The sequence below is a fragment of the Hemitrygon akajei genome, unplaced genomic scaffold, assembly GCF_048418815.1.
Source record: "Hemitrygon akajei unplaced genomic scaffold, sHemAka1.3 Scf000045, whole genome shotgun sequence".
NCBI lineage: Eukaryota > Metazoa > Chordata > Chondrichthyes > Myliobatiformes > Dasyatidae > Hemitrygon > Hemitrygon akajei.
Genome location: NW_027331931.1, coordinates 425,722 through 446,910, shown reverse-complemented (window position 1 = coordinate 446,910; position 21,189 = coordinate 425,722). Strand labels below are relative to the sequence as shown.

The following is a 21,189-nucleotide window of genomic DNA, read 5'->3' as shown; positions in this document are numbered from 1 at the left end:
GCTAACTCGTGTGTGCTTAAATATTTATTTCTGAGGTGAGGCATCTAACTGTTTGACCACTGTCTGTTCCCATGGAAGATGTTCAACAGAAACACAAGGGGACTCTGCGGACACAAACTGAAACATTGAGCGTGAACACGATCCTGATGAGGGAGAAGGTGAAGGTTTTCCAGCTGGTTGATCGATACGCTGAGCTCACGGTCATTTCTACTGTTCGAGATCGGAGACTGGTGGAACATGAGCTGCTGGCAAGAGGCAGAGCCCACGAGGAGTGGAGAGAGAAACATCTCTGTGGAGAGCTGGAAAAAATCCGGAATGATCAGTTGTTCCAGAGCAGTTACTCAAATAGTTTTTGGGACAAAATGAAAAGATTCTTCGCACGATCAACTTCGGGGTGTTCGGCAGCAGTGGCCGGAGTCCCGGGAATAGGGAAAACAACAATGGTACAAAAGATTGTTTATGACTGGGCCACAGGGAAAATATACCAACAGTTCCAGTTTGTTTTCAGTTTCAAATTCCGGGATTTAAACTTCATTAACTGCAGAATAAACCTGACGGAACTGATTCTGAATCAGTATCCTTACTTTGGGAATTTACTTAGAATGGTCTGGAAGAACCCAGAGGGATTGCTGTTTATATTCGATGGTTTGGATGAATTCAAGCACACAATCGATTTTGCTGACAGTCGGAGAGACACAGAACCCAAGCACCAGTGCCCAGATCCCGAGTGGTGGTGTGAAGTATCTGACATTGTGTACAGTTTAATCCAGGGCAAGCTGCTCCCAGGGTGTTCAGTGCTGGTGACCACCCGCCCCACTGCGTTACATTTATTGGAAAAGGCGAAGATCGGTGTCTGGGCTGAAATCCTGGGATTTGTTGGTGAGGAACGGAAGGAATATTTCATCAGGTATTTTGAAGATCAGATGGTGGCGGAAGCTGTTTTCAAACATGTGAAGGAGAACGAGATCCTGTACACCATGAGCTACAACCCCTCCTACTGCTGGATCCTCGCTCTGGCACTGGGACCCTTCTTCACACAAAGAGTCAGGGACCCACAGCGAGTTCCCAAGACCATCACCCAACTGTACTCCTACTATATTTACAACATCCTGAAAAACCACGGCCGTGAGATTGAGAACCCCCGTGATGTGTTACTCAGGGTTGGTCAGATGGCCTTCAGAGGAGTGTCCGAGAGGAAGATTGTGTTTACAGATGGAGACCTGATCAACTACAATCTGCAGCCTTCCCAGTTCCTGTCCGGGTTCCTGATGGAGCTTTTGGAGAGAGAGGATTCTGCCCGGAGCGTGGTGTACACATTCCCACATCTCACCATCCAAGAGTTTGTAGCTGCAGTCGCACAATTCCTGACTCCACATCCCGGGGATATCCTGAAATTCCTCACTGAAGTCCACAACACAACAGATGGGCGATTTGAGGTATTTCTCCGTTTTGTTGCTGGACTCTCCAACCCAATGACAGCTCGGGGCCTGGAGGAGTTTCTGGGTCCATTTCCTCATCAAACAACCTGCCGGGTGATTGACTGGGTGAAGGAGGAGGTTAAACGTCAGAGTGGAAACACATGGAGTGAAGCTGGTAAAAGGAGCCTCCTGAACACATTGCACTACCTGTTTGAGTCTCAGAATCGTGGACTGGCTCAGGCTGCACTGGGATCTTTGGAAAAACTTTCATTCAGTAGAATGACACTGACCCCGATTGACTGCGCGGTCCTGTCTCATGTCATCGGACTCTGTGATACAATTAAACACCTGGACCTGGGGAACTGCCAGATTCAGTGTGAAGGAATCCAGCGGCTGGGACCCGGGCTGCACAAGTGCCAGGAGTTGAGGTAACTTGATTTATCTCTCACTCTGAACTGTGAAACTGTCTCATTGTGCTGTTTCAATGTAAAGTAATTTTGGTAAATTTGTAGTAAATCAGATTGTGATGAATTGTGACAAATGACCAGGGGATTGGTCAGTAATTCCCCAATGATGGGAGGATTCTGTGGTTCCTTGTGAAGGGATGTTGGAGACTTCATCAGATCAGTGAACAACGGCCATTGCTTTAAAGGTAGTAAATCACAGGAATGGCCGTGTTTCTCACTGCCTGTGACACGTCCATTGACAATGTTCCTTCTCACTGTTACTGACACCCAGACCGACACTGACTGCAGCAGGTGGGTCAGAGATTCACAACCCCTTCCCGGTGAGGGACAAGAGACCGTCAGCAGACTGTCCCAGTGAGAAGGAAAGAAATACCATTGTGAGATTGTCCTCCCACTGCCCTTCCCCGTGTGTGACTTTGCTCACTTCCAGATACGCAAAGAGCGAGGGCGCATTTCCTCTGGGCCTCTGTTCAGACCCAACACACACATGCAAAAAATTTCTGCATCCTCTCATCTTGTAGCATTATCGTTTACCCTTGGAATCCTCCTGTGGGACATCTCATCCCAATCTCCCTTCCATTCTTTGGAATCTCGCCCCCATCCCCATTCCTCCTGTGGGCTCTCTATTACTCTTTCCTCATCCTCCTGTGGGATGTCTTTTCCACACAACCCCCCCCCCCCTTCCTGTGAGATCTCTCTTCCCCATCCCCTTTCCCCTTGTGGGATCTCTCCTCCCCATCCCTCTTCCTCCTGTGAGGTCTCTCTTCCCCATCTCCCTTTCACCTATGAGATCGCTCTTCCCCTTCCCCCATCCTTCTATGGATTTCTCTTCCCCATCCCTTCCTGCTGTTGGAAATCTCTTCCCCATACCCTTTCCTCCTGTGGGATCTCTCTCCCCCATCGACTTCTTCCTGTCGGTCTCTCTTTGGCATGCCCCATTGTCCTGTTGAATTTCTCTTCCCCAACCCCCTTCCTCGTGTGAGATTTCTCTTCCCAATCCCACACCCTCCTGTGGGAACTCTCTTCAACATCTCTACTCCTCCTGGCCGATCTCTCAACCCCTTCCCACTTCATCCTGTTTAATCTATCTCTATATCCCCCTTCCTCCTGTGGGATCTCTCTTCCCCATCCCTCTTCCTCCTGTGGGAACTCTCTTCCCCATCCCCCTTCCTCCTGTGGGTGCTCTCTTCCCCATCCCCCTTCCTCCTGTGGGATCTATCTTCCCCATCCTCTTCCTCCTTTGGGATCTCTCTTCCCCAAACCCCTTCTTCTTGTGGGATCTCTCTTCCCCATCCCTTTTCCTCCTGTGAGATCTGTCTTCCCCATCTCCCTTTCATCCTGTGGGATTTCTCTTCCCCATCCCCCTTCCTCCTGTGGGATCTCTCCTCCCCATCCCTCTTCCTCCTGTGAGATCTCTCTTCCACATCTCCCTTTCATCTATGAGATCGCTCTTCCCCATCCCCCTTTTTTCTATGGATTTCTCTTCCCCATCCCTTCCTGCTGTGGGATCTCTCTCCCCCATCCCCATTCCTCCTGTGGGTTCTCTCTCCCCCATCCCGCTTCCTCCTGTGGCATCTCTCATCCCGATCCCCCTTCCTCCTGTGGGATCTCTCACTCCCATCCCCCTTCCATCTGTGGGATCTCCCTTCCCCATTCCTTCCTCTTGTGGGATCCCTCTTCCCCATCCCCCTTCCTTCTGTGGGATCTCCCTTCCCCATTCCGTCCTGCTGTGGGATCTCTCATCCCCATCCCCCTTCCTGCCGTGGGATCTCTCTTCTCCATACACCTTCCTCCTGTGGGATCTCTCTCCCCCATCGACTTCTTCCTGTCGGATCTCTCTTCCCCATCCCCCTTCCTTCTGTGGGATCTCCCTTCCCCATTCCGTCCTGCTGTGGGATCTCTCATCCCCATCCCCCTTCCTCCTGTGGGATCTCGCTCCCCCATCGACTTCTTCCTGTCGGATCTCTCTTTGGCATGCCCCATTGTCCTGTGGAATTTCACTTCCCCAACCCCCTTCCTCCTGTGAGATTTCTCTTCCCAATCCCACATCCTCCTGGGGTAACTCTCTTCCACATCCCTCCTCCTCCTGGCCAATCTCTCAACCCCTTCCCGCTTCATCCTGTTTAATCTCTCTCTATATCCCCTTCCTCCTGTGGGATCTCTCTTCCCCATCCCCCTTCCTCCTGTGGGATCTCTCTTCCCCATCCCCCTTCCTCCTGTGGGGTCTCTCTTCCCCATCCTTCTGTGGGATCTCTCTTCCCCATCCCCCTTCCTGCTGTGAGATCTCTCGACCCATCCCCCTTCCTCCTGTGGGATCTCTCTTCCCCATCCCCCTTCCCGCTGTGAGATCTCTCGACCCATCTCCCTTCCTCCTGTGGGCTCTCTGTTCCTTATACACCTTCCTCCTGTGGGATCTCTCATCACCAGCTCCCTTCCTCCTGATGAATCTCTCTTCCCCATCCCCATTCCTACAGTGGAATCTCTCTTCTCCACCCCCCATGCTCCTGTGGGATCTCTCTTCCACATCCCCTTTCACCCTCTGTTCCCATCCCACTTCCATCTGTTGGATCTGTCTTCCCCAACTCCCTTCCTCCTGTGGGATTTAAACTCCCCACCCCTTTCTTCCTGTGGGATCTCTCTTCAATATTCCATTTCCTACAGTGGGATCACTCTTCCCCATCCACCTGACCCCCGTGGGGGCTCTGTTTCCATCCCTCCACTTCTTACGGGATCTTGCTTCGCCATTTCCCTTCCTCCTGTACATCTCTCTTCCCCATTCCCCATCCTCTTGTGGGATCTCTCTTCCCCATCCCCCTTCGTTCTGTGGGATCTCTCTTCCCAATCCCCTACATCGGATGGGATCTCGCTTCCCCGTCCCCCTTCCTCCCGTGGCATTTACTTTCCCCTATGGGATCTCTCCTACTCATCCCCCAACCTCCTGTATGATCTCGCTTCCCCACCCACTTCCTCCTGTCCCATCTCTCGTCCCCATGCCTGATCATCCTATGGGATCTGTTTTCCCCATTCCCATTCCTTCTGTGGGATCTATTGTCACCACCCCCTTCCTTCCGAGGGATTGCTCTTCCCCATTCCACTTCCTCCTGTGGGTCATCATAATGCCCCCTCTTCCTGTGGGATCTGTCTTGTCCCTCCACAAGTATCTCTCTTCCCCATCCCACATCCTCCTGTCAGATCTCTCTTCCCCATTCTCCTTCCAACTATGGGATATCTCCTCCCCACCATCTTTCTTCCTAGGGATATATCTTCCCCAATCCCCTTACTTCTGTGGGATCTCTATTCCCCATCCCCTTCCACCTGTGCACTCTCTGCTCCCGATCAACATCCTGCTGTGGGATCTCTCTTCCCCATCGCCCATCCACCTGTGGGATCTCTTTTCCCCATCCCCCTTCCTCCTGAGGGATCTCTCTTCCCCAACCCCCTTCCTCCTCTGGGAACTCTCTTCCCCATCCCCCTTCCTCCTGAGGGATCTCTCTTCCCCAACCCCCTTCCTCCTCTGGGAACTCTCTTCCCCATCCCCCTTCCTCCTGAGGGATCTCTCTTCCCCAACCCCCTTCCTCCTCTGGGAACTCTCTTCCCCATCCCCCTTCCTCCTGTGGGATCTCCATTCCCCATCCCCCTTCCTCCTGTGGGATCTCTCTTCCCCATCCCCCTTCCTCCTGTGGGATCCCTTTTCCCCATCCCCCTTCCTCCTGTGGGATCTCTCTCCCCCATCCCCTTACTCCTGTGGGATCACTTTTCCCCATCCTCTTACTCCTGTAGGGCCTTGTTTCGAATACCTGCCACTTCCTGCCGGATCTCTCTTTGGCATGCCCCATTGTCCTGTGGAATTTCTCTTACCCAACCCCCTTCCTATTGTGAGATTTATCTTCCCAATCCTACATCCTCCTGTGGGAACTCTCTTCCCCGTCCCCCTTCCTCCTGTGGGATCTCTCTACCCCATCCCCCTTCCCCCTGCGAGTTCTCTCTACCCCATCCCCCTTCACCCTGCGATTTTCTCTCTTCCCCTTCCCACATCCTCCTGTGGGATCTCTCTACCCCCTTCCTCCTGTTGGGTCTCTCTTCCTCATCCCCCTTCCTCCGGTGGGATCTCTCTTCCCCATCCCCCTTCCTCCGGTGGGATCTCACTTCCCCATCCCCCTTCCTCCGGTGGGATCTCTCGTCCCCATCCCCCTTCCTCCGGTGGGATCGCTTTTCCCTATCCCCCTTCCTCCTGTGGGGTCTCCCTTCCCCATCCTTCTGTGGGATCTCTCTTCCCCATCCCCCTTCCTCCGGTGGGATCGCTTTTCCCCATCCCCCTTCCTCCTGTGAGATCTCTATTCCCCTTCCCGTATCCTCCAGTGGGATCTCTCTTCCCCATCCACCTTCCTCCTGTGGGATCTCTATTCCCCTTCCCCCATCCTCCAGTGGGATCTCTCTTCCCCATCCACCTTCCTCCTATGGGAACTCTCTACCCCATCCCCCTTCCCCCTGCGAGTTCTCTCTTCCCCATCCCCCTTCCTCCGGTGGGATCGCTCTTCCCCATCCCCCTTCCTCCGGTGGGATCGCTTTTCCCCATCCCCCTTCCTCCTGTGGGGTCTCCCTTCCCCATCCTTCTGTGGGAACTCTCTTCCCCATCCCCTTTCCTCCGATGGGATCGCTTTTCCCCATCCCCCTTCCTCCTGTGGGGTCTCCCTTCCCCATCCTCCTTCCTCCTGTGGGAACTCTCTTCCCCGTCCCCCTTCCTCCTGTGGGATCTCTCTCCCCCATCCCCCTTCCTCTTGTGGGATCTCTCTTCCCCATCCCCCTTCCTCCTGTGGGATCTCTCTCCCCCATCCCCCTTCCTCCTGTGGGATCTCTCTTCCCCATCCCCCTTCCTCCGGTGGGGTCTCTCTCCCCCATCCCCCTTCCTCCTGTGGGATCTCACTTCCCCATCCCCCTTCCTCCTGTGGGATCTCTCTTCCCCATCCCACTTCCTCCTGTGGGGTCTCTCTTCCTCATCCCCCTTCCTCTGGTGAGATCTCTCTTCCCCATCCCCATCTTCCTCCTGTGGGATCTCTCTTCCCCATCCCCCTTACTCCTGTGGGGTCTCTCTTCCTAATCCCCCTTCCTCCTGTGGGGTCTCTCTTCCCCATCCCCCTTCCTCCGGTGGGATCACTCTTCCCCATCCCCCTTCCTCCGGTGGGATCACTCTTCCCCATCCCCCTTCCTCCGGTGGGATCGCTTTTCACCATCCCCCTTCCTCCTGTGGGGTCTCCCTTCCCCATCCTTCTGTGGGATCTCTCTTCCCCATCCCCCTTCCTCCGGTGGGATCGCTTTTCCCCATCCCCCTTCCTCCTGTGGGGTCTACCTTCCCCATCCTCCTGTGGGAACTCTCTTCCCCGTCCCCCTTCCTCCTGTGGGATCTCTCTACCCCATCCCCCTTCCCCCTGCGAGTTCTCTCTACCCCATCCCCCTTCACCCTGCGAGTTCTCTCTTCCCCTTCCCACATCCTCCTGTGGGATCTCTCTACCCCCTTCCTCCTGTTGGGTCTCTCTTCCTCATCCCCCTTCCGCCGGTGGGGTCTCTCTTCCCCATCCCCCTTCCTCCGGTGGGATCTCACTTCCCCATCCCCCTTCCTCCGGTGGGATCTCTCTTCCCCATCCCCCTTCCTCCTGTGGGATCTCTCTCCCCCATCCCCCTTCCTCTTGTGGGATCTCTCTTCCCCATCCCCCTTCCTCCTGTGGGATCTCTCTCCCCCATCCCCCTTCCTCCTGTGGGATCTCTCTTCCCCATCCCCCTTCCTCCGGTGGGGTCTCTCTCCCCCATCCCCCTTCCTCCTGTGGGATCTCACTTCCCCATCCCCCTTCCTCCGGTGGGATCTCTCTTCCCCATCCCCCTTCCCCCGGTGGGATCGCTTTTCCCCATCCCCCTTCCTCCTGTGGGATCTCTCTTCCCCATCCCACTTCCTCCTGTGGGGTCTCTCTTCCTCATCCCCCTTCCTCTGGTGAGATCTCTCTTCCCCATCCCCATCTTCCTCCTGTGAGATCTCTCTTCCCCATCCCCCTTACTCCTGTGGGGTCTCTCTTCCTAATCCCCCTTCCTCCGGTGGGGTCTCTCTTCCCCATCCCCCTTCCTCCTGTGGGGTCTCTCTTCCCCATCCCCCTTCCTCCTGTGGGATCTCTCTTCCCCATCCCCCTTCCTCCGGTGGGATCGCTTTTCCCCATCCCCCTTCCTCCTGTGGGGTCTCTCTTCCCCATCCTTCTGTGGGATCTCTCTTCCCCATCCCCCTTCCTCCTGTGAGATCTCTCTTCCCCATCCCCCTTCTCCTGTGGGATCTCTCTTCCCCATCCCCCTTCCTCCGGTGGGATCTCTACTCCCCATCCCCCTTCTCCTAGTGGGATCTCTCTTCCCCACTCCTCTTCCTCCTGTGGTTCCTCTGTTCCATGTCCCCACTTCCTGAGGTATCTCTCCTACTCATCCACCTTCCTCCTGTATGATCTCTCTTCCACGTCCCCTCCCCCTTCCTATCAGATCTCTCTTCCCCATGCTCCTTCCTCCTGTGGGATTTATCTTCCCCACTCCCTTTCTTCCTGTGGGATCTCTTTTCCCCATCCCACTTCCTGCTATGTAATGTCTCTTCCCTGTCAGATTTATCTTCCCCACCAGCTTTCTTCCTCTGGGTACTCTCTTTCCCATCCTCTTCCTTCTGTTGGACATCTCTTCCACATTCCACTTCCTCCTCTGGGCTTTCTTCCGCAACAACTTCCTGCTGTTGGATCTCCCTTCCCCATCACCTTCCTCCTGTGGGATCTCTATTCCCCTTCCCCCATCCTCCAGTGGGATCTCTCTTCCCCATCCACCTTCCTCCTATGGGATCTCTCTACCCCATCCCCCTTCCCCCTGTGAGTTCTCTCTTCCCCTTCCCACATCCTCCTGTGGGATATCCCTTCCCCATCTCCCTCCTGCGAGTTCTCTCTTCCCCATCCCCCTTCCTCCGGTGGGATCGCTTTTCTCCTTCCTCTTTCCTCCTGTGGGATCTCTCTTCCCCTTCCCACATCCTCCTGTGGGGTCTCTCTTCCCCATCTCGCTTCCTCCTGTGGGAGCTCTCTTCCCATTCGCCCTTACGCCTGAGTGAACTCTCCTCCCCACAGCCCTTCATAGAATCATAAAACACCAGCACACAGAAAACAAGCCATTCGGCCCTTCTGCTCCGTGCTGAAACTTTATTCCGCTTGTCCCAGTGACCTGTACCCAGTCCATAACCCTCCAGACCGCCCCCATCCATGTATCTATCCAATTTATTCTTAAAGCTTAAGAGTGAGTCCACATTTTCTACATCAGATGGCAGCTCGTTCCACACTCTCACCACCCTCTGAGTGAAGAATTTCCCCCGAAACCTTTCCCCTTTCACCCTGAAGCCAAGTCCTCCTGTAATTTATCTCTCCTAATGTATGTGGAAAGAGCCTATTCTCATTTACCCTGTCTATACCCCTCAGAGTTTTGTCAACCTCTTTGAAATCCCCCCGCATTCTTCTGCGCTCCAAGGAATAAAGTCGTAATCTGTTCAATCTTTCCTTGTAACTCAACTCCTGAAGACCCGGCAACATCCTAGTAAATCTCCTCTGCATTCTTTCAACCATACTGATATCCTTCCTATAGTTCAGTGACCAGAACTGCACACAATACTCCAAATTTGACCTCACCAATGTCCTTTACAACCTCACCATAATATTCCAACTCCTATACTCAGTACTTTGACTTATGAATGCCAGGATGCCAAAAGCCTTCTTTACAACCCTGTCTACCTGTGACGCCACTTTCAGGGAATTATGTATCTGAACTCCCAGATCCCTTTGTTCCTCCACACTCCTCAGTGCCCTACCATTTACTGTCTATGTCCTACCTTGATCTGTCCTTCCAAAATGCAACACCTCACACTTGTCTGCATTAAAGTGGTGACTAGTGGTGTGCCTCAGAGATCTGGACTGGGTCCAATGTTGTTTGACATATACATTAATGACCTGTATGATGGAATGGTAAATTGGATTAGTAAGTATGCATATAGTACTAAGATAGGTGACGTTGTGGATAATGAAGGTTTTCAAAGCTTGTTGTTCAAAGATTTAGGCCAGTTAGAAGAGTGGGCTGAAAGATGGCAGATGGTGCTTAATGTTGATATGTGTGAGGTGATACATTTTGGTAGGAATAATCCAAAAAGGACATACATGGTAAATTGTAGGGCATTGAGGAATGCAGCAGAACAGAGTGATCTAAGAATAATGGTGCATAGTTCCCTGAAGGTGGAATCTCATGTGGATAGGGTGGTGAAGAAAGCTTTTGGTATGTTGGCCTTTATAAATCAGAGCATTGAGTATAGGAGTTGGGATGTAATGTTAAAATTGTACAAGGCATTGTTAAGGCCAAATTTAGAGTATTGTGTACAGTTCTGGTGACCGAATTATAGGAAAGATGTCAACAAAATAGAGAGAGTACTAAGTAAATTTACTAGAATACTACCTGGGTTTCAGCACCTAATGAACAAGTTAGGTCTTTATTCTTTGGAGCGTAGAAGGTTGAGGGTGGACTTGATAGAGATATTTAAAATTATGAGGGGGATAGATAGAGTTGACATGGATAGTCTTTTTTCCATTCAGAGTAGGGGAGATTCGAACAAGAGGGAATGAGTTGAGAGTGAAAGGACAAAAGTTTAGGGGTATCACAAGGGAGATCTTCTTTACTCAGAGAGTGGTAGCTGTGTGGAACGAGCTTCCAGTAGAAGTGGTAGAGGCGGGTTCAATTTTGTAATTTAAAAAAAATTGGATAGTAATATGGACAGGAAAGGAATGGAATGGGGGGTTATGGGCTGAGTGCAGGTAGGTGGGACTCGGTGAGAGTAAGCATTCGGCACAGACTAGAAAGGCCAAGATGGCCTGTTTCCGTGCTGTAATTGTTACATGGTTATATGTCATATGTTCTAAATTCCATCTGTCATTTTCTGGCCCATTTTTCCAGTTGGTCCAGATCCCTCTGCAAGCTTTCAAAGCTTTCCTCACTGTCCACAACGCCTCCATCTTAGTGTCATCAGCAAACCTGCTGATCCAATTTATCACATTATCATCTAGATCATTGATATAGACAACAAACAGCAATGGTCCCAGCACAGATCCCTGAGGCATACCACTAGTCACAGGCCTCCAGTCTGAGAAGCAATCATCCACTACCACTCTCTGTCTTCACCCACACAGCCAATTTCGAATCCAGTGTACAACCTCTCCATGGATACCTAGTGTCTGAACCTTCTGAACTGACCTTTTATGTGTGGGACCTTGTCAAAGGCCTTACTAAAGTTCATGCAGACAACATCCACAGCCTTTCCTTCATATGCATTCTTGGTAACCTCCTCGAAAAACACTACAGGATTCATTAAACATGATCTACCACACACAAAGCCATGTTGACTATCTTTTATCAGCCCTTGGTTGTCCAAATCCTTGTATATCCGATCTCTCAGAACACCTCCTGATAATTTACCTACTACTAATGTCAGGCTCACTGGCCTGTAATTACCTGGTGTACTTTTGGAGCCTTTTTCAAACAATGGAACAACATGAGCTACCCTCCAATCCTCCGGCACCGCACCCCTGGCTGAGGACATTTTAAATATTTCTGCCAGAGCCCCTGCAATTTCTACACTAGTCTCTCTCAAGGTCCGAGGAGATATCATGTCAGGCCCGGGGGATTTATCTACCTTTATTCACTGTAAGGCAGCAAGCAGCTCGTCCTCTTTAATCTCTATATGTTCCATGACACTACTGTTTGTTTGCCTTAATTCCATATCCGCTATGCCAGTTTCCTGAGTAAACACTGACGCAAAAAAAACGGTTTACGATCTCCCCCATCTCATGAGGCTCCACACATAGACGACCACTCTGATCTTCAAGGGGACCAATTTTGTCCTTTACTATCCTTTTACTCTCAATATACTTGTAGAAACCCTTCTGGTTTACCTTCACATTATCTGCCAAAGCAACCTCATGTCTTCTTTTTGCCTTCCTGATTTCCTTCTTTAGTATTCGCTTACATTTTCTATACTCTTCAAGTACCTCAATTGTTCCTTGTTGCCTATTCCTGCTAAACACCTACTTAACCAGATCGCCAATATCCCTTGAAAACCAAGGATCCCTATGCCTGTTAACTTTGACTTTAATCCTGGTAGGAACATGCAAACTCTGCACTCTCAAAATTTCACCCTTGAAGGCCTTCCACTTACTGAACACATCCTTGCCAGAAAACAACTTATCCCAATCCACTTTTCCCAGATCCTCTCTCATTTCCACAAAATTGGCCCTTCTCCAATTCAGAACCTTAACTGGTGGACCAGTCCTATCATTATCCATAATTATCTTGAAACTAATGACATTAAGGTCACTGGACCCAAAATGTTTGCTTACATATACTTCTGTCACCTGACCTGTCTGGTTCCCTAATAGGAGATCAGGTACTGCACCCTCTCTCGTTGGTACCTCAATATATTGATTTAGAAAACTTTCCTGAACACATTTGACAAACTCCACGCCATCTAACCCTTTCTCAGAGTGGGAGTCCCCGTCAATATGTGGAAATTTAAAATCCTCTACGATTACAACTTTCTGTTTCTTACATCAGTCTGCTAACTCTCTACAGGTTTACTCCTCCAATTCTCTCTGCCTATTGGGTGGTCTATAATACAACCCTATTCGTGTGCTCACATTTTCCCCGTTCCTCACTCTCCACCCATATGGCCTCTGTAGACGAGCCCTCCGGGCTGTCCCGTCTACGCACAGCTGTGATATTCTCCCTGACTGGTAATGCCACTCCTCCCCCTTTCATCCCTCACCCCTATCACGTCTGAAACAACGGAACGCCGGAACATGAAGCTGGCGCTTTTAAGGAATATAAAAGTGGATAAATCTCTGGATCCTGACAGGATATTTTCTAGGACCATGAGGGAGGTTAGTGTAGAAATAGCAGGGGCTCTGACAGAAATATTTCAAATGTTATTAGAAACGGGGATGGTGCCGAAGGATTGGCGTATTGCTCATGTGGTTCCATTGTTTAAAAAGGGTTCTAAGAGTAAACCTAGCAATTATAGGCCTGCCAGTTTGACGTCAGTGGTGGGTAAATTAATGGAAGGTATTCTTAGAGATGGTATATATAATTATCTGGATAGACAGGGTCTGATTAGGAACAGTCATCATGGATTTGTGCGTGAAAGGTCATGTTTGACATACCTTATTGAATTTTTTGAAGAGGTTACAAGTAAAGTTGACGAGGGTAAAGCAGTGGATGTTGTCTATATGGACTTCATTAAGGCCCTTGACAAGGTTCCACACATAAGGTTAATTAGGAAGATTTGATCGTTAGGTATTAATACTGAAGCAGTAAAATGGATTCAACAGTGTCTGGATGAGAGATGCCAGAGAGTAGTGGTGGATAACTGTCAGGTTGGAGGCCGGTGACTAGTGGTGGGCCTCAGGGATCTGTACTGGGTCTAATGTTGTTTGTCATATACATTAATGATCTGGATGATGGGGTGGTAAATTGGATTGGTAAGTATGTAGATGATACTAAGGTAGGTGGCGTTGTGGATAATGAAGTAGGTTTTAAAAGTTTGCAGAGAGATTTAGAACAGTTAGAGGAGTGGGCTGAACGATGGCAGATGGAGTTTAATGCTGATAAGTGTGAGGTACTGCATTTTAGTAGGAATAATCCAAATAGGACATACATGGTAAATTGTAGGACATTGAAGAATGCAGTAGAACAGGGTGATCTAGGAATAATGGTGCATAGTTCCCTGAAGGTGGAATCTCATGTGGATAGGGTGGTGAAGAAAGCTTTTGGTATGTTAGCCTTTATAAATCAGAGCATTGAGTATAGGAGTTGGGATGTAATGTTAAAATTGTACAAGGCATTGGTAAGGCCAAATTTGGAGTATTGTGTACAGTTCTGGTCACCGAATTATAGGAAAGATGTCAATAAAATAGAGAGAGTACAGAGAAGATTTACTAGAATGTTACCTGGGTTTCAGCACCTAAGTTACACAGAAAGATTGAACAAGTTAGGTCTTTATTCTTTGGAGCATAGAAGGTTGAGGGGGGACGATAGAGGTATTTAAACTTATGAGGGGGATAGATAGAGTTGACGTGGATAGGCTTTTTCCATTGAGAATAGTGAAGATTCAAACAAGAGGACATCAGTTGAGAGTTAGGGGGCAAACTTTTAAGGGTAATATGACGGGTAATTTCTTTACTCAGAGAGTGGTCGCTGTGTGGAGCGAGCTTCCAGTAGAAGTGGTAGAGGCAGGTTCGGTATTGTCATTTAAAGTAAAATTGGATAGGTATATGGACAGGAAAGGAATGGAGGGTTATGGGCTGAGTACGGGTCAGTGGGACTGGGTGAGTGTAAGCATTCGGCACGGACTAGAAGGGCCGAAATGGCCTGTTTCCGTGCTGTAATTGTTATATGTTTATATAGTTATTAGTCCTGCCCCTCCTGCAACCAAGTCTTACTAATAGCAATAATGTCGATATCATCATGTGCCAATCCACGACCTAAACTCATCCGCCTTACCTACAATACTCCTCGTATGGAAATAGATGTACCTGAGAACATTTCTATCACGTACAAACCTTTGATATCTGTCTATACAAGCAGTCCTCACATGACCCGTATCCTCCTCCACATCACTATCAGCTCTAACACACTGCACCCTCCGCTTACAATCTGGTTTAAAACCCCCTGAGCAGAACTTGCCTAACCTACTGGCAAGGATGTTAGTGCCCTCCAGTTCAGGTGCAAACTGTCCAATTCGAACTGGTCGCACCTCTCCTGGAAGAAAGCCCAATTGTCCAGAAACATGAACCCCACCCTCATGCACCATCCCCTCAGCCACGTATTTAGCTACATTATCTTCCTATTTCTAGCCTCACTAGCACATAGCACGGGGAGCAATCCACCTGTGGGATCTCACTTCCCCATCCCCCCTCCTCCTGTGGGATCTCTCTTCCCCATCCCCCTTCCTCCTGTGGGATCTCACTTCCCCATCCCCCTTCCTCCTGTGGGATCTCTATTCCCCATCCACCTTTCTTCTGTGGGGCTTCTGTTGTCATACCCCACCCTTCTTGTGGGTCTCCCTTCCACATCTTCCTTCCTCTTCAGGGATCTATCACTTCCCCTTCCCCCTTCCACCTGTGGGATCTCTCTACCACATCCCCCTTCCTCCTGTGGTATCTCTCTTCCCCATCCCTCTTCCTCCTGAGGGATCTCTCTTCCCCATCCCCCTTTCTTGTGTGGGGCCTCTGTTCCCATCCCCCACTCTTCCTGTGGGATCTCTGTTCCCCATCCCTTTGGCTCGGGTGGGTCTATTTCACTGTGTCCCAATGACATTTCTGCATTTCGGTCAGGAACATTTTGTTTAGCCATCGGGGAATGGGACAGAATATGTGGAGTTTACAGGGTCACACCGACAGACTAAATTACCGACATTTGGTGAATACGCTGGAGCTGGTCAGTGAGGGACATTGACAGTGATGGGAACTCCGATCAGTGATTTACTGAAGGGTTTAATGTTTCCTGAAATATCCGAGTGAGGGAAATTCCCCCAGACCCACGGTTTGAATCACTTTGTTCATCAATCTGTCTGTCTGTGTTTAGACTCGGGGGAAATGACCTGGGAGATTCAGGAGTGAAACTGGTGTCTACGGCTCTGAGGAACCCGGAGTGTAAAATACAGAGACTGTGGTAAGTACCAGACTGTGGGAGATTGTGTTTACAGTCACTGGGTGTCTGACACTGAACATTAATGTGATCAGTAGAAACAAAGAAACATAGAAAACCTACTGCACAATACAGGCCTTTCGGCCCACAACGCTGTGCCGAACATGTTTCTACTTTAGAATTACCTCGGTTTTACCCATAGCCCTCCATGTTTCTAAGCTCCATGTAGCCTTCCTGGAGTTAAAAGATCCGATCGTTTCTGCCTCCACCACCGCCGCCAGCAGCCCATTCCACGCACTCACCACTCTCTGTGTAAAAAAACTTACCCCTGACCTCTCCTCTGTACCTACTTCCAAGCACCTTAAAACTATGCCCTCTCGTGCTAGCCAGTTCAGCCCTGGGGAAAAGCCTCTGACTATCTACATGATCAATGCCTCTCATTATCATGTACACCTCTACCAAATCACCTCTCATCCTCCGTCACTCCAAGAGAAAAGGCCGAGTTCACTCAACCTATTCTCATAAGGCATGCTCCCCAATCCAGGCAACATCCTTGTAAATCTCCTCTGCACCCTTTCTATGGTTTCCACGTCCTTCCTATAGTGAGGCGACCAGAACGGAGCACAGTACTCCAAGTAGGGTCTGCCCAGGGTCCTGTATAGCTGCAACATATAACCATATAACAATTACAGCACGGAAACAGGCCATCTCGGCCCTTCTAGTCTGTGCCGAACGCTTACTCTCTCCTAGTCCCACTGGCCTGCACTCAGCCCATAATCCTCCATTCCTTTCCTGTCCATATACCTATCCAATTTTACTTTAAATGACAATACCGAACCTGCCTCTACCACTTCTACTGGAAGCTCGCTCCACACAGCTACCACTCTCTGAGTAAAGAAATTCCCCCTCGTGTTACCCTTAAACTTTTGCCCCCTAACTCTCAAATCATGTCCTTTTGTTTGAATCTCCCCTACTTTCAATGGAAAAAGTCTATCCACGTCAACTCGATCTATCCCCCCTCATAATCTCTCAACTGTTAAACATTACCTCTCGATTCTTAAACTCAATCCCACGACTGATGAAGGCCAATACACTGTACGCCCTTTTAACTACAGAGTCAACCTGCATAGCATCTTTGAGTGTCCTATGTACTCGGACCCCAAGATCCCTCTGATCCTCCACACTGCTAAGAGTCTTACCATTAATACTATATTCTGCCATCATATTTGACCTACCAAAGTAAACCACTTCACACTTATTTGGGTTGAACTCCATCTGCCACTTCTCAGCCCAGTTCTGCATCCTATCAATGTCCCATTGTAAACTCTGACAGCGCTCCACACTATTCACAACACCCCCAAGCTTTGTGTCATCATCATAGTTACTAACCCTGCCCTCCACTTCCTCATCCAGGTCATTTATAAAAATCACAAAGACTTGGGGTCCCAGACCAGATCCCTGAGGCACTCCACTGGTCACCGGCCTCCATGCAGAATATGACCCGTCTACAACCACTCTTTGCCTTCTGTGGGCAAGCCAGTTCTGGATCCACAAAGCAATGTCCCCTTGGATCCCATGACTCCTTACTTTCTCAATAAGTCTTGCATGGTGTACCTTATCAAATGCCTTGCTGAAATCAATATACACTGCATCTTCTTCCTTCCTTCATCAATGTGTTTAGTCACATCCTCAACAAAAGCATTCAGGCTCGTACAGCACGACCTGCCTTTGACAAAGCCATGCTGACTATTCCTAATCATATTTTGCCTCTCCAGATGTTCATAAATCCTACCTCTCAGGATCTTCTCCATCAACTTACCAACCACTGAAGTAAGACCCACTGGTCTATAATTTCCTGGGCTAACCCTACTCCCTTTCTTGAATAAGTGAATGAGATTCGCAACCCTCCAATCCTCCGGAACCTCTCATGTCCTCATTGATGATGCAAAGATCATCGCCAGAGGTTCAGCAATCTCTTCCCTCGCTTCCAACAGTCGCCTGGTGTACACCTTTTCCGGTCGCAGTGACTTATCCAACTTGATGCTTTCCAAAAGCTCCACCACATATTTCTTAATATCTACATTCTCAAGCTTTTCAGTCCACTGCAAGTCTTCCCTACAATTGCCAAGATCCTTTTGCGTCATGAATACTGAAGCAAATGGTTCATTAAATATCTCCGCTATTTCCTCCGGTTCAATACGCTCTTTTCCATTGTCACACTTGATTGGTCCTATTCTGTCACGTCTTATCCTCTTGCTCTTCACATACTTGCAGAATGCTTTAGGGTTTTCCTTAATCCTGTCCACCAAGGCCTTCTCATGGCCCCTTCCAGCTCTCCTGATTTCATTCTTAAGCTCCTTCCTGCTAGCCTTATAATCTTCCAGATCCATATCACTACCTCGTTTTTGAACCTTTTGTAAGCTCTTCTTTTCTTCTTGACTAGATTTACAACAGCCTTTGTACATCACAGATCTTGTCCCCTACCATCCTTTCCATGTCTCATTGGAACGCACCTTCTCAGAACCCCATGTAAATATCCCTTGAACATGTTCTACATTGCTTCGGTACTATTCTCTGACAACATCTGTTTCCAATTCATGCTTACAAGTTCCAACCTGATAGCCCCATAGTTCCCCTTACTCCAATTAAAGGTTTCCCTAACTTAACTGACCCATACCTCTCCAAAGGTGTGGTAAAAGAGACAAAATTGTGATCACTATCTCCAAAATGCTCTCCCACTGAGAGACCTGACACCTGACCAGGTTCATTTCCCAATAGCAGATCAAGTACAACCTCTCCTCTTGTAGGCTTATCTACATATTGTGTCAGAAAACCTTCCTGAACACACCTAACAAACTCCACTCCATCTAAACTCCTCACTCTAGGGAGATACCAATCAATATTTGGCAAGTTCGAATCTCACACCTCACCAACCCTGTTATTAAAACTCCTTTCCAGAATCTGTCTCCCTATCTGCTCCTCGATGTCCCTGTTACTGTTGGGTGGTCTATACAAAACACCCAGTAGTGTTATTGACCCCTTCCTGTTCCTAACTTCCACCCAGAGATGCCGTAGTGTCCTCCTTTTCTGTAGCCGTGACACTATCTCTGATCAACAGTGCCACGTCCCCACCTCTTTTGCCTCCCTCCCTGTCCTTTCTGAAACAATTAAATCCTGGCACTCGAAGTAACCATTCCTGCCCCTGCACCATCCTAGTCTCTGTAATGGCCACCACATCATATCTCTGAGAGCTGATCCACGCTCTAAGCTCATCCGTTTTATTCATCATACTCCTTGCATTAAAATAGACACATCTCAAACCATCGGACTGAGTGCCTCCTTCTCTATCACCCGCGTATCCTCCCTTTCACACTGTCTCCAAATTCTCTCTATTTGTGAGCCGACCTCCCTCTCCTCCATCACATCAATTTGGTTCCCTCCCCCCAGCAATTCTAGTTTAAACTCTCCCCAGTAGCCTTAGCAAACCTTCCTGCCAGGATATTGGTCCTCCAGGGATTCAAATGCAACCCATCCTTTTTGTGCAGGTCACTCCTGCCCCAAAAGAGGTCCCAATGATCCAGAAATCTGAATCCCTGCCTCCTGCTCCAATCCCTCAGTCAATGCGTTTATCCTCCACCTCATCCTAATCTTATTCTCACTATCACGTGGCACAGGCAGTAATTCCAAGATCACTACCTCTGAGGTCCTGCTTCTCAACTTCCTTCCTAACTCCCTGTAGTCTACTTTCAGGACCTCTTCCCTTTTCCTACCTATGTCACTGGTACCAATATGTACCACGACCTCTGGCTGTTCTCTCTCTCACCGCAGGATATCTTGGATGTGATCAGAAACATCCCATACCCTGGCACCTATGAGGCAAACTACCATCCGAGTTTCCTTCCTGCCACCACAGAATCATCTGTCTGACCCCCTGACTATAGTCCCCTATCTCTGCTGCCGTCCTCTTCCTTTCCCTGCCCTCCTGAGCCACAGGGCCAGACTCTGTGCCAGACGCACTGACACTGATGCTCCCCAACCCGTAGGCCACCCCCCTCCGGCAGTACTCGAACAGGAGTATTTAGTGTCAAGGGGTACAGCCACAGGGGTACTCTCTAGTACCTGCTTCTTGCCCTTCCCTCTCCTGACTGTGACCCACTTCTTCAGTCTCCTGTGGCCCCAGTGTGACCACCTGCCTGTAACTCCTCTCTATCACCTCCTCGCTCTCCCTGACCAGACGAAGGTCATCGAGCTTCATCTCCAGTTCCCTAACTCGGTCCCTAAGGAGCTGCAGCTCGACACACCGGGTGCAGATGTTGCCGTCCAGGAGGCTGGGAGTCTCCAGGATCTCCCACATCTGACACCGAGCACAGAAAACCAGCCTCACACACATACTCTCTGTCTGTGTGTAAACAGATAACCTACCTCGCCTCGACCCTTTATCGCCGAAGCCCCGTTGAGCCAAAGCCTTCCTACTCTGTCTCCCGCTCCTCTGATGCTCGCTCTGTAAATCTGTCTTCCTTTTCAACTCTTCTCGCGGTTCTCACTGGCCGACTTCTGCAGTCGTGCTGAAGAAAAAAAATCAGTATTTGTGTTACTGATGAACACTAGGGATTTGTACCGTCTCCTGTCTCTCTGTGTCCTTCACCCTCACTCTCTCTCATCTCCAGGCTGATGGATGTCGGTCTCACAGATTCTGGTGCCGAGGATCTCGTCTCCGCTCTCAGTACAAACCCATCACTGACGGAGCTGAACCTGAGTTATAATAAACTGGGAGATTCAGGAGTGAAACTGGTGTCTGCGGCTCTGAGGAACCCGGAGAGTAAAATACAGAAACTGTGGTAAGTACCAGACTGTGGGAGATTGTGTTTACAGTCACTGGGTGTCTGACACTGAACATTAATGTGATCAGTAATGGTGTTACTGATAAACACTGGGAATTTGTACCGTCTCCTGTCTCTCTGTGTCCTTCACCCTCACTCTCTCTCATCTCCAGGCTGTGGGATGTCGGTCTCACAGATTCTGGTGCCGAGGGTCTCGTCTCCACTCTCAGTACAAACCCATCACTGACGGTGCTGGACCTGAGATCAAACTCTCTGACAGATCGATCTGTCCCCGCTCTCTGCCGCCTCATACTGACCCTCCCGAGTCTAGAGTGGATCGGGTGAGTGTTTGTGTTAATGTTCAAAGTGATAAAATATCAGCGGATCCGCGGGTTTTCTGGTGATATTTGTCTGTGAGTGTTGTTGAAACATTAACCCCGGTCGCCTGTTACTGACACTGTTGTGTAATCTGTTTATTTCATCTTTATTCTCCCATCTGTTTCAGGCTGGAGGTGAATCGGTTCAGTGAGACCGGGAAGAAGGAACTGAGATCTCTGCAGGAACTCAGACCCGGACTGAGAGTGACCGTGTGAACATCTGAATGTGTGAACATCCCCGCCCAATCAGTTCAGTGAGACCGGGCAGGAGACACTGAGATCTCTGCGGGGACTCAGACCCGGACTGAGAGTGATCCTGTGAACATCTGAATGTGTGAACATCCCCGCCCGCGGGATGGGGACATTTGGCCGA

General features: G+C 49.5%; 1 protein-coding gene across 1 annotated transcript in view; it reads left to right on the top strand.

Moving 5' to 3' along the window:
* The window catches only part of LOC140720569 (NACHT, LRR and PYD domains-containing protein 3-like), a 42,137-nt gene extending 26,490 nt beyond the window's left edge, over positions 1-15,647 (top strand). The window contains exons 7-8 of the mRNA XM_073035406.1: positions 79-1,846; positions 15,557-15,647. Coding sequence (XP_072891507.1) covers positions 79-1,846; positions 15,557-15,647 — 1,859 coding nt within the window. The remainder of the gene's footprint in view (positions 1-78; positions 1,847-15,556) is intronic.
* Positions 15,648-21,189: the final 5,542 nt, after the last annotated feature.